At 42.8% G+C, this 17,865-nt stretch overlaps 1 protein-coding gene across 1 annotated transcript in view; it reads left to right on the top strand.

Moving 5' to 3' along the window:
- VIT (vitrin) overlaps positions 1-17,865 on the top strand; it is a 94,426-nt gene that overhangs the window by 53,280 nt on the left and 23,281 nt on the right. Inside the window, exon 18 of the mRNA XM_082249454.1 lies at positions 17,507-17,569. Coding sequence (XP_082105580.1) covers positions 17,507-17,569 — 63 coding nt within the window. The remainder of the gene's footprint in view (positions 1-17,506; positions 17,570-17,865) is intronic.

The raw sequence follows: 17,865 nt of genomic DNA, 5'->3' as shown, positions 1-17,865 counted from the left end.
GAGATTGAGCTAGTGATCCCGTCCTCAATGCTATTTATGAAAAAATTTAACAAAAGTGGTCCCAGGACTAAGCCTTGGGGCACCCCACTATTACTCCAGACCAGTCTGAGTATGCGTTATTTATTACCACCCTTTGGACACGCCCCTTTCACCACTTTTTATCCAAGAGCAAACCTTGTGGTCTAAGCCTGCAGACCTTATTTTGTAAATTAATTGTTTGTGGTTGACTGTATCGAATGCCTTAGGAAAATCCAGATACACCGTATCCACAGGTCTCCCCCTATCTTGCTCACAGCTCACCTCCTCGTAGAATATTAACAGATTGGACAAGAACGCCCTTTTGTAAACCCATGCTGATTACTGCTGATGATACTGTTGACTTTAGCAAATTCTTGGATATAGTCCCTTATCATCCCTTTCAGTAATTTACATACTATTGACGTCAGGCTGACCGGCCTATAATTGCCCGGGATATGCCTCTGCCCTTTTTTGAATATTGGTATCACGTTAGCCTTCCTCCAGTCACCTGGTACAGTTCCTGTCAAGATACTATCTGCAAAGATCAGGAACAGTGGTCTAGATATAACCTTACTGAGTTCTTTGAGTACTCTTGGATGCACGCCATCCGGTCCGGTTGCCAAATGTTACATTGATTAGTGTGGCAGATGTAAATACCAATTGTGGCAGTGACTTAATATTGCAATATAAATACAAGAGAACAACTGCCTTAAGTTAGGTGACTAGACATCCAATATTTTTTTTAGATTGAAGAGACTCTTGAGATAATGTCTAAAAAAAAGCCACAAAGGATATTGTCCAGTCAAATCGAGATAGTGTCCAGGGATTGTACTAATGCTTTTAAAAACAACTAATACTGTGCATATAGCTAAGGCTATATAACATACTATAAAGGCTGAAGATGCTTAGCCAATAACAACTTTTGGACACATTGGCGTAGATCTTCAAGGTACTCTTTTTTACTTTTCTACTATATATATCCATTGTCCTACACATTCGTTTAGAGTCACCTGAGCCCAGAGATGGTTTATACCATTATGGCAAAATGTCAAGCTGCTTAGGCTTCATAAACAGTAACTATGTTATAAGAAAAAAGTTCAATGTGACTGAGAAGGGCAGTTTTAAAACTGGAAAAGCTTGCATTCCATCAGTTTGCAAGCTATGTCTTCCTTATACTTGCACATCACAAGGGTAACATCTGAAGTTCCCTTACAGCTATTACAGCCATGTTTTCAACAAGTTGCACTATTATCTTGCGCTACAATCTTACAAACGTTTTCACTACAGCAAATTATAGTCAATAGTATCATTTTTAATTTAATTCAGTAGTTAAAGAACCAATAATGCATAAGATTAGTTGAGGAATTAGAGGTTGGAAGTAGAGGCACTCTTCACATGAAAAAGAATCAACTCTGAGTACTGTATATGGTTTACAAAGGCTATTCAGAAACTGAAGTTTTAAATAGTTAATGTTAATGCAGATAAAAAGTGCAATTCTTTTCTGTGACTTTTTTCATGTTTTAGAGAAACACTATCAATATGTTCCCTATACAAAGTTATTACCGAATAAAACTAAAAAAAAAAAAACTAAAAAAAAAAAAGATAAGGAGAGAAGGGAAGGAGGGAATAATTTTTTTACAAAAAAAATAAATAAATTGTAAAATGTTCTATCTGTATAGGTGACTAGAAAGGCATTTTCTCAATGTACCATGTGCATGTGTTCCTATGTGTATTTGGCAATATTGATGTTTGCCTAAAATGTACTATATATTTATATATCTCTTTTTTTTTTCTAGTATAACCAGTATATTAGCTTGAGTAATTATACATTTTATTTCCTTTTAATTATCATTCAAATGTTTTCTTAAGTGTCAAAGTAACAAATCTAACCTAACTAAATTAAATGTCCAGCCAATTTGTTTTACGATAGGGAATGAGGTAAAGTCTTAAAACTATATAAAGTATAACATCAAGGTAACAAAAAATAAGACATTGATGTACATTTTTGGCTATTATAAGTTTCAATATGTAGCAGAAAACTGTAAATATAGATTTTTATTTTTGTTAAAAGAAATATGAAGTAATGGTAACTTAATTCTGTATTTTGTGACCTTAATATTTATGCATTTTGACCTTAAAAATAGTGGCTTTTTAGCTATAGGAAATAATCTCAAGTGGTGTAAGCCACAAGCACTACAATTAATTAGTATCCCATGAAGCTGTGTGCTTCTAGCTAGTCCAATAGTAAACAACCGGCGGGATGTGTTTTCTTTTTTAAAGGTTATCTAGATCCCTATCTGTATTCCATTTTTTTTCTGATATGGGGTGTCTGTTCTGCAATTTATACATGAAACTTGTTGACTCGGGCAGTAGCATACTGCCACCATTGATGGCTGGTGTGAGGGTGCCATCCGCAAAGGCCAGATAAAACATGATTTGCATAGGTCTGAAATGCAGCCACTTGATCCTGTTGCCCTATTTCTTCCAAAGCTATCATTCTTCTGACTGAATTTACTTATGGCCATCATTAGCTAGAGGTGTTTATGTTTTTGAGATGTTGTACACTATGATGTCTGTACACTTTATTGAAATATGGTCTGCACAGGTAAACCGCAGTTTCTGTGGTCATGCCAAAAGAGAAGTGCTGGCAGGTCAGTTGCAGTAACATCTTCAAATGGGTAATCCAATCCAAGCTTTCTGGGATTTTACTTGACAAAACAGTATTTCATGCTAAATCTAGATTTTTTAAAAAGATTAATTCTAGCTATGTCTCCAAACTCTGAAGTCAATCCTAACAATTCTTTCCATTGCACAGTATTTTTAAAGCGGTTGTATGCCCTGTGTAAAAAAAAAAAAAACCCTGCAGGACAATGGCATAATTTTCTAGAATGCATTGCATACTAGCACATTATGAAATGCTTACCTTAGAACGAAGCCCCCACACGGTCGCTGAGGGAGCTGACATGTTTCCTCTGCGTCTCTTCTGGGTTCGGCAGTGTGAGTGACCGGAACCGCGATGACGTCACTCCCGCGCATGCACGCGGGAGTTCAGCTTCCGGCAAGGAGCTCTGAAGGTCCAGCAAAATACGCCGGACCTTCAGAGCGCATACGCCCACTCCTCCCTTGGTCTGGGTCCCACTGTGTCTAATCACAGCGGGAGCGTGGCTCCAGCGGCGAGACCACATGCAAATAATCACGTAGATCTACGTGATTATGTGCAGCCGAGCAGCCTTGCCGCAGTAAATCTGCGTGGGGCAGTCAACAAGCGGTGAAAGAGCTGTAGTTATTTGTTTTATTTAGTTCTCTTCACCCCAAGAAGTGCTGCCTGCCTGGTCTTAAACTACCCTCCATCTTTAATCCAGTAATCTCCACTGTGTGGCCACTTTTTCAAGTTGCACAAGCTTTTCCTACAGGAAAAGCCTTTAAGCTCTTCATCTTTAAAGTGTTACTAAACCCAGGACCCTGCATTCACAAAATCTGGTCTCCCACAGTACACAGAACATGGAAATGCAAACATTTTAGTAAATATAAACTGCTAAATACCTTTTCGAAATTAGCCGTATATACAGTAGCAGTCTTATGACTTCTATGAGTGTCTGGTTATAGCTTGTAGGAGGAGTTTTTAATCTCCTCTGACTGTCCTTTGAGGCTACAGGACCCCTGACCCTCTGTCTAGACAGTGCTGATCGGCCCTGTGCTGATCACATGCACCCACCCAAGAAAAAAAAGACCTTTTACTGTAACAGACCCCTTACTCAAAAAAAAAAAAAAACTCCCTAGCAATAAACACCAAACTGAGAATGAGCAGTCACCAAGGCTCTGTACTATCCGGAGATGGATTAGGGACAGTGGAAGAAGGGGAGGATCAGATAAGACAGGATCAAACAGCCTTTTTACACAATGCAGAGGATTAAACCCTTAGGTTCCACAGTGAGTATAACAAGCATGCTTTACTACATATACCGACTGATTTTACTGTTGCAGGTTTAGTAACACTTTAATATGTGTTATGCATAGAAAGCAGGGAAACAGAGCTGCCTATAGATGCTGAATGCTTCAATGGCATTAAACATTTGTGTTTATATCAAGCTCAGTTACCCCTTTCCAAAGGTCTGTTGACCCTGATCTGCCTGCAGCTGCCCACACAAATGAGAATGTCAGCCAATACGTATAAAATTGGCTGGATTGTGAAGTTATAATCTCATGTATATGGGAAACTCGAAGTATATCTAAAGTCAAAACTTTTTTTTTTTTTTTTCATTTTGGACAGAGTAATAAAGGGTTAAAACTATCACTTTTTAATGAGACTAAAATGTATTTCTTGTCCTGCAGACTCTGGAAGTCATTGGATAACTTTTTTAATGTGGGGGTTAATCCCTTCTTTGACAGTTGCCCCAAAAACAAGTGCCCCCACTGGAATCTTTTTCCTCTATTACTGTTCTGGTGGCAGCTCAAAATGTTTAATTTACCCTTACTTTTATTTCCAATAACACTGGTGACCATGACAGTAAGAAAGAGTTAATCTGCCTAACGGGGATACAGGCAGCAATAACAATCTGATAGTGGTTCTAACTCCACACCACTTTATCCGATCTAAACAAAAGAAATATACCTTCAGCAAAACATTAGGGGTGCGTGTAATATTGTATTTTATGACAAACCTTTTTACCTACCCACCTGACTTTCTCCTACACTCAATGCATACTTACCTGAATTATAAAGCCATTGCCTATAGGAATCCTAAAAGCCTCTTTCAAATCTTGCATTGTTCTGGTTGCGCTTTGGAAGGTATCCTCTAAAGATTTCTATGTGGCCCTAAAAGCACACCTATCTTTTAAGGTAAATCTCTGGCCAGACCTTAGGCATGCAAGTATTTACATATTCTTTACAAGCAGTAAAGGTTTTAACCCCTTAAGACTCTGAGGATTTGGCGTGACCAGGCCCTATTTTGCGATTCGGCACTGCGTGATTTTAACGGACAATAGCGCGGTCGTGCGACTCAGTACCTAAATGAAATTAACGTCCTTTTTTCCCCGACAAACAGAGCTCTCTTTTGGTGGTATTTGATCACCTGTGCAATTTTTATTTTTTGCGCTATAAACAAAAAAATAGTGACAATTTTGAAAAAATAACAATATTTTTCACATTTCTTTTATGAAATTCTCAAAAAAAATGTAAAAATCAAAATGTATTAACGTTTTAGGCCAATTTGTTTTCTGCTACATATTTTTGGTAAAAAAAATCGCAATAAGCGTATTTTGATTGGTTTGCACAAAAGTTATTTTGTTTACTAACTACGGGAAAGATTTTTGTAATTTTTATTCGTTTTTTTTAACTAGTAATGGTGGCGATCTGCGATTTTTTTGCGGGACTGCGACATTGTGGCGGACAGATCAGACCCCTGACTGACATTTTTGACACTTTTGGGGGTACCAGTGACATTACTACAGTAATCAGTGCTATAAATATGCACTGTTACTGTAAAAATGACACTGGCAGGGAAGGAGTTAACAGGTGATCAAGGGGTTAAGTGTCTCCCTAGGGGCGTGATTCCTAACTGTTAGGGGGCGTGGCTAGTGAAGTAATCACAGAGACATGCGATCCTACATAGCAGGATCGTATAGCCTCTGTCCTTACTTCAGGGAGAATGACAGACGGCTGTGTTTAGATCAGCCATCTGTCTTTCTCCCTCTCCTGAGGGAGATCGCGAGTGGCCGGCAGACATTGGAGCCGCCGGTCACACGCGCTGGCTAGGCAGGGAACGAGAGGGGGCGGGAGCGCGCCCCCTACAGGCTCGTGGGTGAGCGACGTACGCCTACATCACCTTGCCGGTAGGGGGCTGACTGCCGCAGTAAATAGTCGTGTGGCAGTTGGCAAGTGGTTAAAGCAAGCCCTTGCAGATGTCTGTAGCTGCAGTGACCATTCAACAATTTATCCACAAAGTTCACAGCAGAAATTTTGTTATTAAAGTATTTTTTCCATGCTCCTCCAGAGTGACTGCTCCATGTTTACATTAAAAATAAAAAAAAAGCAGGAAGACTATTAGGAAGTGGGGTAGGGGGGTCATGGTGAGCTAAGCTATGGTAGATAATCACGTCTGTGATTGCTCCACAATGCTTGTAGCTAAAAAGGCCATTGGGGGCTTGTTTTAAAGCTCATTACTCCTTGCTTAAGAATTTGTAAATACCTAAAGTATAACGAAAGGCAAACTTTTTATTTAGCAATGGAAAGAATGGTGAGGCATTAGAATCCCTGTAAGCTTTAATTGCTGTCTATGCCCCCGTTAAGGAGACTCACCCTCTCTATTTATCCTGTTTCCCATTATCGGTAAGATTGAAAGTAAAAGAAAATCCCAAATTTTGGTTTGTCCCCAGAAAAGTAATAGAGTGGAAATCTTCCAATGGGGACACGAGCTCTGGTGACCTGTGGACCCCAAAGAATTCCCTTAAGTTACAAGGATTTCTCCTTACTTCCTGTTTGGTTATGGGACAGGAAGTGAGGGGAAAGCTCTGCAATTGGTCGCAGATGGTGAAAAAAAAAACAGACAGGGGTTATAACTAGTGTTGAGCGAACACGGACTGTATTATTCGTGTTCGTACCGAATAATTGGATTTTTTGTACCCGAACACGGACACGGACACTTTACTGTATGTTCGGGTAAAAATCCGTGTTCGGTCGTTTTATTTCCGGGTTTTGCATGCTTTGGCGCTCTTTTCATGGCGGGCTTTCAACAGCCAATCAACAATCGTTTAACTGGTGTGCCTTAAGCCATCCCAGCCATGCCTGCAAATGTCTCAGTAGCTGTGATTGGCCGTCTGAAGCATGTGACCAAGTCTTTATAAGTTCGAGGCAGCCGCAGCGGCGTCATTATGCTGCTTAGATTCAGGGACAGAGCACACATCAACGTGCTGGCTGCTGATTAGGGAAAGATAGGCAGGAAAAAACCATTTGTGTCCGGATAGAATTGAGGGACAGGTCGGAGTGTTTAGGCAGGGCGAGTTGTAGGCATTTTAGGGATAGAGTCTGCTGAATTATAGGGTCAGTGTCTTCTACAAACTACAATCGATATTGCTGTGTGGGGGGTGGGGTCTGCACTCAATCCTGATCTACGATCTCTTCTCAATCCTGTTAGGGACAGAGTCTGCTGAATTTTAGGGAAACTGTGTTCTACAAACTACAATCGATATTGCTGTGTGGTGTGGGATTGGAGATAGGCAGGTGTCAGTGATCCACATCCATTTTTCTGTGTGTGAGCTGCAGTGAACACAATCTTTTTGGGCTGCAGTGAACACAATCTTTTTGGGCTGCAGTGAACACAATCTTTTTGGGCTGCAGTGAACACAATCTTTTTGGGCTGCAGTGAACACAATCTTTTTGGGCTGCAGTGAACACAATCTTTTTGGGGTGCAGTGAACAAAATCTTTTTGGGGTGCAGTGAACACAATCCTTTTTGGTGTGCAGTGAACACAATCTTTGTGGGGTGCAGTGAACAAAATCCTTTGTGGGGTGCAGTGAACACAATCTTTTTGGGGTGCAGTGAACAAAATCCTTTTTGGGGTGCAGTGAACAACATCCTTTTTGGGGTGCAGTGAACACAATCTTTTTGGGGTGCAGTGAACAAAATCCTTTGTGGGGTGCAGTGAACACAATCTTTTTGGGGTGCAGTGAACACAATCTTTTTGGGGTGGAGTGAACAACATCCTTTTTGGGGTGCAGTGAACAAAATCCTTTTTGGGGTGCAGTGAACAAAATCATTTTTGGGGTGCAGTGAACACAATCTTTTTGGGGTGCAGTGAACACAATCTTTGTGGGGTGCAGTGAACACAATCTTTTTGGGGTGGAGTGAACAACATCCTTTTTGGGGTGCAGTGAACAACATCCTTTTTGGGGTGCAGTGAACACAATCTTTTTGGGGTGCAGTGAACACAATCTTTGTGGGGTACAGTGAACAGAATCTTTGTGGGGTGCAGTGAACACAATCTTTGGGGGGTACAGTGAACACAATCTTTGTGAGGTGCAGTGAACACAATCTTTGTGGGGTGCAGTGAACACAATCATTGTGGGGTGCAGTGAACTCAATCTTTGTGGGGTACAGTGAACACAATCTCATACTTCTGAAGGTTTGAGGGTGCTGCCTGTTCCATACTCCCCCTACTCCTCATCTAGCCTTTTAGGGGTACAAACAATAGTAATTGGGGCCTAGTGTGGTTGTGTACGTGTGATATACATACACTTTTTTGGGATCATATTTTCTATTCCGCTATTTAATCAAAAACCTTTGGGGATCAGTTAAATTGGGGGATAGTCTGTGTTGGTACGTGTGAGAGAGATCCACCTTTCCAAGTTGTTGGGGTTCATCTCATACTTCTGAAGGTTTGAGGGTGCTGCCTGTTCCATACTCCCCCTACTCCTAGCCTTTTAGGGGTACAAACAATAGTAATTGGGGCCTAGTGTGGTTGTGTACGTGTGATATACATACACTTTTTTGGGATCATATTTTCTATTCCGCTATTTAATCAAAAACCTTTGGGGATCAGTTAAATTGGGGGATAGTCTGTGTTGGTACGTGTGAGAGAGATCCACCTTTCCAAGTTGTTGGGGTTCATCTCATACTTCTGAAGGTTTGAGGGTGCTGCCTGTTCCATACTCCCCCTACTCCTAGCCTTTTAGGGGTACAAACAATAGTAATTGGGGCCTAGTGTGGTTGTGTACGTGTGATATACATACACTTTTTTGGGATCATATTTTCTATTCCGCTATTTAATCAAAAACCTTTGGGGATCAGTTAAATTGGGGGATAGTCTGTGTTGGTACGTGTGAGAGAGATCCACCTTTCCAAGTTGTTGGGGTTCATCTCATACTTCTGAAGGTTTGAGGGTGCTGCCTGTTCCATACTCCCCCTACTCCTAGCCTTTTAGGGGTACAAACAATAGTAATTGGGGCCTAGTGTGGTTGTGTACGTGTGATATACATACACTTTTTTGGGATCATATTTTCTATTCCGCTATTTAATCAAAAACCTTTGGGGATCAGTTAAATTGGGGGATAGTCTGTGTTGGTACGTGTGAGAGAGATCCACCTTTCCAAGTTGTTGGGGTTCATCTCATACTTCTGAAGGTTTGAGGGTGCTGCCTGTTCCATACTCCCCCTACTCCTAGCCTTTTAGGGGTACAAACAATAGTAATTGGGGCCTAGTGTGGTTGTGTACGTGTGATATACATACACTTTTTTGGGATCATATTTTCTATTCCGCTATTTAATCAAAAACCTTTGGGGATCAGTTAAATTGGGGGATAGTCTGTGTTGGTACGTGTGAGAGAGATCCACCTTTCCAAGTTGTTGGGGTTCATCTCATACTTCTGAAGGTTTGAGGGTGCTGCCTGTTCCATACTCCCCCTACTCCTAGCCTTTTAGGGGTACAAACAATAGTAATTGGGGCCTAGTGTGGTTGTGTACGTGTGATATACATACACTTTTTTGGGATCATATTTTCTATTCCGCTATTTAATCAAAAACCTTTGGGGATCAGTTAAATTGGGGGATAGTCTGTGTTGGTACGTGTGAGAGAGATCCACCTTTCCAAGTTGTTGGGGTTCATCTCATACTTCTGAAGGTTTGAGGGTGCTGCCTGTTCCATACTCCCCCTACTCCTAGCCTTTTAGGGGTACAAACAATAGTAATTGGGGCCTAGTGTGGTTGTGTACGTGTGATATACATACACTTTTTTGGGATCATATTTTCTATTCCGCTATTTAATCAAAAACCTTTGGGGATCAGTTAAATTGGGGGATAGTCTGTGTTGGTACGTGTGAGAGAGATCCACCTTTCCAAGTTGTTGGGGTTCATCTCATACTTCTGAAGGTTTGAGGGTGCTGCCTGTTCCATACTCCCCCTACTCCTAGCCTTTTAGGGGTACAAACAATAGTAATTGGGGCCTAGTGTGGTTGTGTACGTGTGATATACATACACTTTTTTGGGATCATATTTTCTATTCCGCTATTTAATCAAAAACCTTTGGGGATCAGTTAAATTGGGGGATAGTCTGTGTTGGTACGTGTGAGAGAGATCCACCTTTCCAAGTTGTTGGGGTTCATCTCATACTTCTGAAGGTTTGAGGGTGCTGCCTGTTCCATACTCCCCCTACTCCTAGCCTTTTAGGGGTACAAACAATAGTAATTGGGGCCTAGTGTGGTTGTGTACGTGTGATATACATACACTTTTTTGGGATCATATTTTCTATTCCGCTATTTAATCAAAAACCTTTGGGGATCAGTTAAATTGGGGGATAGTCTGTGTTGGTACGTGTGAGAGAGATCCACCTTTCCAAGTTGTTGGGGTTCATCTCATACTTCTGAAGGTTTGAGGGTGCTGCCTGTTCCATACTCCCCCTACTCCTAGCCTTTTAGGGGTACAAACAATAGTAATTGGGGCCTAGTGTGGTTGTGTACGTGTGATATACATACACTTTTTTGGGATCATATTTTCTATTCCGCTATTTAATCAAAAACCTTTGGGGATCAGTTAAATTGGGGGATAGTCTGTGTTGGTACGTGTGAGAGAGATCCACCTTTCCAAGTTGTTGGGGTTCATCTCATACTTCTGAAGGTTTGAGGGTGCTGCCTGTTCCATACTCCCCCTACTCCTAGCCTTTTAGGGGTACAAACAATAGTAATTGGGGCCTAGTGTGGTTGTGTACGTGTGATATACATACACTTTTTTGGGATCATATTTTCTATTCCGCTATTTAATCAAAAACCTTTGGGGATCAGTTAAATTGGGGGATAGTCTGTGTTGGTACGTGTGAGAGAGATCCACCTTTCCAAGTTGTTGGGGTTCATCTCATACTTCTGAAGGTTTGAGGGTGCTGCCTGTTCCATACTCCCCCTACTCCTAGCCTTTTAGGGGTACAAACAATAGTAATTGGGGCCTAGTGTGGTTGTGTACGTGTGATATACATACACTTTTTTGGGATCATATTTTCTATTCCGCTATTTAATCAAAAACCTTTGGGGATCAGTTAAATTGGGGGATAGTCTGTGTTGGTACGTGTGAGAGAGATCCACCTTTCCAAGTTGTTGGGGTTCATCTCATACTTCTGAAGGTTTGAGGGTGCTGCCTGTTCCATACCCCCCCTACTCCTCATCTAGCCTTTTAGGGGTACAAACAATAGTAATTGGGGCCTAGTGTGGTTGTGTACGTGTGATATATATACACTTTTTTTGGATCATATTTTCTATTCCGCTATTTAATCAAAAACCTTTGGGGATCAGTTAAATTGGGGGATAGTCTGTGTCGGTACGTGTGAGAGAGATCCACCTTTCCAAGTTGTTGGGGTTCATCTCATACTTCTGAAGGTTTGAGGGTGCTGCCTGTTCCATACCCCCCCTACTCCTCATCTAGCCTTTTAGGGGTACAAACAATAGTAATTGGGGCCTAGTGTGGTTGTGTACGTGCGAGATACATACACTTTTTTTGATCATATTTCCTATTCCGCTATTCAATAAAAACCTTTGAGGATCAATTGAATTGCGGGATAGTCTGTGTCGGTACGTGTGAGAGAGATCCACCTTTCCAAGTTGTTGGGGTTCATCTCATACTTCTGAAGGTTTGAGGGTGCTGCCTGTTCCATACTCCCCCTACTCCTCATCTAGCCTTTTAGGGGTACAAACAATAGTAATTGGGGCCCAGTGTGGTTGTGTACGTGTGATATACATACACTTTTTTGGGATCATATTTTCTATTCCGCTATTTAATCAAAAACCTTTGGGGATCAGTTAAATTGGGGGATAGTCTGTGTCGGTACGTGTGAGAGAGATCCACCTTTCCAAGTTGTTGGGGTTCATCTCATACTTCTGAAGGTTTGAGGGTGCTGCCTGTTCCATACCCCCCCTACTCCTCATCTAGCCTTTTAGGGGTACAAACAATAGTAATTGGGGCCTAGTGTGGTTGTGTACGTGCGAGATACATACACTTTTTTTGATCATATTTCCTATTCCGCTATTCAATAAAAACCTTTGAGGATCAATTGAATTGCGGGATAGTCTGTGTCGGTACGTGTGAGAGAGATCCACCTTTCCAAGTTGTTGGGGTTCATCTCATACTTCTGAAGGTTTGAGGGTGCTGCCTGTTCCATACTCCCCCTACTCCTCATCTAGCCTTTTAGGGGTACAAACAATAGTAATTGGGGCCTAGTGTGGTTGTGTACGTGTGATATACATACACTTTTTTTGGATCATATTTTCTATTCCGCTATTTAATCAAAAACCTTTGGGGATCAGTTAAATTGGGGGATAGTCTGTGTTGGTACGTGTGAGAGAGATCCACCTTTCCAAGTTGTTGGGGTTCATCTCATACTTCTGAAGGTTTGAGGGTGCTGCCTGTTCCATACTCCCCCTACTCCTCATCTAGCCTTTTAGGGGTACAAACAATAGTAATTGGGGCCCAGTGTGGTTGTGTACGTGTGATATACATACACTTTTTTGGGATCATATTTTCTATTCCGCTATTTAATCAAAAACCTTTGGGGATCAGTTAAATTGGGGGATAGTCTGTGTCGGTACGTGTGAGAGAGATCCACCTTTCCAAGTTGTTGGGGTTCATCTCATACTTCTGAAGGTTTGAGGGTGCTGCCTGTTCCATACCCCCCCTACTCCTCATCTAGCCTTTTAGGGGTACAAACAATAGTAATTGGGGCCCAGTGTGGTTGTGTACGTGTGATATACATACACTTTTTTGGGATCATATTTTCTATTCCGCTATTTAATCAAAAACCTTTGGGGATCAGTTAAATTGGGGGATAGTCTGTGTCGGTACGTGTGAGAGAGATCCACCTTTCCAAGTTGTTGGGGTTCATCTCATACTTCTGAAGGTTTGAGGGTGCTGCCTGTTCCATACCCCCCCTACTCCTCATCTAGCCTTTTAGGGGTACAAACAATAGTAATTGGGGCCTAGTGTGGTTGTGTACGTGCGAGATACATACACTTTTTTTGATCATATTTCCTATTCCGCTATTCAATAAAAACCTTTGAGGATCAATTGAATTGCGGGATAGTCTGTGTCGGTACGTGTGAGAGAGATCCACCTTTCCAAGTTGTTGGGGTTCATCTCATACTTCTGAAGGTTTGAGGGTGCTGCCTGTTCCATACTCCCCCTACTCCTCATCTAGCCTTTTAGGGGTACAAACAATAGTAATTGGGGCCTAGTGTGGTTGTGTACGTGTGATATACATACACTTTTTTTGGATCATATTTTCTATTCCGCTATTTAATCAAAAACCTTTGGGGATCAGTTAAATTGGGGGATAGTCTGTGTTGGTACGTGTGAGAGAGATCCACCTTTCCAAGTTGTTGGGGTTCATCTCATACTTCTGAAGGTTTGAGGGTGCTGCCTGTTCCATACTCCCCCTACTCCTCATCTAGCCTTTTAGGGGTACAAACAATAGTAATTGGGGCCCAGTGTGGTTGTGTACGTGTGATATACATACACTTTTTTGGGATCATATTTTCTATTCCGCTATTTAATCAAAAACCTTTGGGGATCAGTTAAATTGGGGGATAGTCTGTGTCGGTACGTGTGAGAGAGCTCCACCTTTCCAAGTTGTTGGGGTTCATCTCATACTTCTGAAGGTTTGAGGGTGCTGCCTGTTCCATACCCCCCCTACTCCTCATCTAGCCTTTTAGGGGTACAAACAATAGTAATTGGGGCCTAGTGTGGTTGTGTACGTGTGATATACATACACTTTTTTTGGATCATATTTTCTATTCCGCTATTTAATCAAAAACCTTTGGGGATCAGTTAAATTGGGGGATAGTCTGTGTCGGTACGTGTGAGAGAGATCCACCTTTCCAAGTTGTTGGGGTTCATCTCATACTTCTGAAGGTTTGAGGGTGCTGCCTGTTCCATACCCCCCCTACTCCTCATCTAGCCTTTTAGGGGTACAAACAATAGTAATTGGGGCCTAGTGTGGTTGTGTACGTGCGAGATACATACACTTTTTTTGATCATATTTCCTATTCCGCTATTCAATAAAAACCTTTGAGGATCAATTGAATTGCGGGATAGTCTGTGTCGGTACGTGTGAGAGAGATCCACCTTTCCAAGTTGTTGGGGTTCATCTCATACTTCTGAAGGTTTGAGGGTGCTGCCTGTTCCATACTCCCCCTACTCCTCATCTAGCCTTTTAGGGGTACAAACAATAGTAATTGGGGCCCAGTGTGGTTGTGTACGTGTGATATACATACACTTTTTTTGGATCATATTTTCTATTCCGCTATTTAATTTAACTGGGCCTCCATGCGAGACCTGTGTGCCTTGTTGCGCTGTTTTGAGTACTCCACCAACATGGCCAGTGGCAATGACGCCGTTCTCAGCTTAACTATCCCACTTCTATGCCTCCTTGAAAAAACAATTCGGGCGATGATGGAAGAGGATGTGGCACAGGATGAGGAGGAGGAGGAGGATGAAGAGGTAACATTTCCAAGGCTTTCAGGGCAGTCATTCGCAAGGGGCTCCGAGGGTGGGTTCCTGCACACGCAAACGCCAGGGACGCAATTGTCCAGCAGGGGCACAGTTCTGGAGGATGAGGAGGATGAGGAGGAGGAGGAGCTGGAGGAGGAGATGGAACCATGTTCACAGCAGGGTGGCACCCAGGCCAGCTCATGGCCATCACTGGTGCGTGGCTGGGGGGATACAGAGGACACGGACGATACACCTCCCACAGAGGACAGCCTTTCGTTGCCTCTGGGCAGCCTGGCACACATGAGCGATTACATGCTGCAGTGTCTCCACAACGACCGCCGAGTTGCCCACATTCTAACTTGAATTACTGGGTGGCCACGCTGCTGGATCCCCGTTACAAGGACAACGTACCGTCCTTAATTCACTCACTGGAGCGCGATCGCAAGATGCGCGAGTACAAGCGCACGCTGGTAGACGCCATGCTGCTGGCATTCCCATCTGACAGCGGGGCCACAGTGGAAGCACAAGGCAGAGGAGGAGGAGGAGGAGGTCGCCAACGCAACCAGGGCACCGCCAGCACCTCAGAAGGCAGGGTTAGCATGGCCGAAATGTGGAAAAGCTTTGTCAGCACGCCACAACAAACAGCAGCACCAGCAGCTCAGATGGAACGTCTTAGCAGGAGGCAGCATTTTACCAACATGGTGGAGCAGTATGTGTGCACACGCCTACATGTAGTGAATGACGGGTCTGCCCCCTTCAACTTCTGGGTCTCCAAATTGGGCACATGGCTTGAGCTTGCCCTTTACGCCTTGGAGGTGCTGGCGTGCCCTGCAGCCAGTGTATTATCTGAACGGGTATTTAGCACGGCTGGGGGCGTTATAACAGACAAGCGCAGCCGCCTGTCCAGAGACAATGTGGACAAGCTCACGTTCATTAAAATGAACCAGGCATGGATCCCACGGGACTTTTCCGTACCTTATGCAGAATAGCAATGGATACCGACCTTACCCACCCATTGTTCCATTTTTGCTCTTTCTCACTCTTTTGGGGTGTACCCTCATTTAAAATTTTTGAAAAGAAGCAGTGTTGGCTACCTCGTCCTCCTCCTCAGGGCCAGATTAATGTAGGGGCTATTGGAGCTGCAGCTCCAGGCCCCTACCTTTTATATAGGCCCCGGGTTGGCCATATTCACTGTTACCGCTCTTCTGTCACTTGTAAACACAGAAGTCTGGCTTCTATGCTCGCTTCCCCAGGCAGCACCCTCAGAACCTCCCCACACAGCGTGAAGGCCGGACAAGGAGGGACAGTTGGCGATGCATGGATGTGTTTATGGGCTTCAGAGACAGCATCCCATGTTGAATTAGGCATGCATGGCTGCACCCTTCCTCCTCTGGGTGCATGGCAAGGCACGGCCCTTAAGGCCCTTCAAAATCCTCAGCACCAAGCCCATGATGCTGTTAATCCGGCCCTGGTCCTCCTCCACCGCCGCTTCCACCTACACCGCCCATAGGTGTGCGCAGCCTATTGCATTAAGGTGTGCACCCCAAAGTTGAAATACACATGCATGTGTTTGCCAGCAGGGAGAGTAATGTATCGGGGCCATGTACCTGTAGGCAAGGAGAAATAGAGCAGAGCAGGTCCCAGGGAGATCTTTCCCATCTCCTCACTGGCAATGCTATGTGCCCTAGGTGATTAGGGTGTGCCCAGGCACACCCAGCACACCCTGTGCGCACGCCTATGTCACCGCCACATCCACCACCACCTCAACCTCCCTCCTACTCCATATGGGCCTCGTCCTTCAGAGATGAAGAAGAACATTGTTTTATTTTTCTGTTTTTTTTTTGTTGTTTTAAGTTATTTCCCTATCCACATTTGTTTGCAGAGCACTTGTCATGCTCTTAATTACGTTTTGCTGCCATTTGCAGCACTCTAGCCCTTTCCTTTGGTGTTTTAGAGCCATTTTAGTGCCTTAAAGTTCGGGTCCCCATTGACTTCAATGGGGTTCGGTGTCCGGGAAAAGTTCGGTAAAAGTCCGGGACACGGACCCGGACTTTTTTTTAAAGTTCGGCCGAACCCGTCGAACACGGACATCTAGGTGTTCGCTCAACCCTAGTTATAACCCTTCTTTGCTGTATCAAAAATGAAAAATAAAAGTTTTGCCTATAGTTCTACTTTAGGTGTAAATAGCACAGCTAAAGGTTCCCTTTATAAGACCTTTTACTGTAACAGACCCCTTACTCAAGAAGAGTATGTCCGCCGTATAAGCTTCACTTGCCAGATACCAGCACAATCCAAGATCCCTTAGCCCACCCAGTCACTTGTCGTGACATCAGTGTTAAGGTGGTAAGAAGCATGAAACTGTTTATTCAAACACACGCACAAAGAGATATACACTCTGGGACAATTCCCCCTCCCCTTTAGCAGCTAATCCACATACAGATATACATCCCATAATAGGTTGATCCCAAGGCATACAGAAAAAATAGAACAGTGGGATAACCATAACAAACCCCACCTCAAACTATGTAGCAATTTGAAAAGTGAAATTGTTTATCTTCCTATATTTCTTGAGTGATATAGTTCAGAAATATTATTGTCCCAAGTGAAAAAGCCCCTTCATTCTTTAAACACACCACACATATAGAACCCAGGAAAACAAAATGCTGAGTCCGGTGTGGTTGCACAGCGAGTCTGAGTAGTGCAGACCTAACTTGAGTTCTTGGTCACCCTGTGCCCCTAATAGACACAGGGTGACTTACACATAAGAGGGGTCGGGGAATCTGGACAAGGAGTTTCCCGACCTTTCTGAGGTAATCTGGGTTCCACGAGCCCCCCACGCAAAGTGACTCCCGTCACACTTACTAAAAGAAATATTAATAATACAGCATGAACATAGTATCATTCCACTTTTCTTAAAGTTTATTAGTTATTAAGTGTGTTATTTCATATGATCATAATATCATATATCACATCATTTTGTCATGAGATCATCATCATCACAAAAGTCTGATTCATAATTTATCTTTTATAGTTTCCAATCCAAGGTCTAGCATGTCAGAGTTTGACAGGTGGGTCTCCGGCTTCTCACAAAGCAGTAAGTAGTTCCTATTTTATATGATGGTGTAGCAATGTTAAATCAAAATATGAATAACTACCTTATTATTTGTACATCATTAAGTGTTTGTGTTTACTTGTTATTAAATTTTTCAAGTTAGCGATAAAGATGATACAACCAGGGAAACATACAAACAGAAATAGGTACAGTAATTCTGCACTACATAGATTCAGTGATTACAACTGTTCACACTTATAAACATCGCCAAGATTGTTGAAAAGATGTTATGATATACAGTATCTCACAAAAGTGAGTACACCCCTCACATGTTTGTA

The sequence above is a fragment of the Pelophylax lessonae genome (genome assembly GCF_965119305.1).
Source record: "Pelophylax lessonae genome assembly, chromosome: 3".
In the NCBI taxonomy this organism is placed as follows: Eukaryota; Metazoa; Chordata; class Amphibia; order Anura; family Ranidae; genus Pelophylax; species Pelophylax lessonae.
The sequence above is the reverse complement of the archived record's forward strand: the minus strand, read 5'-3'. Positions and strand labels throughout refer to the sequence as shown.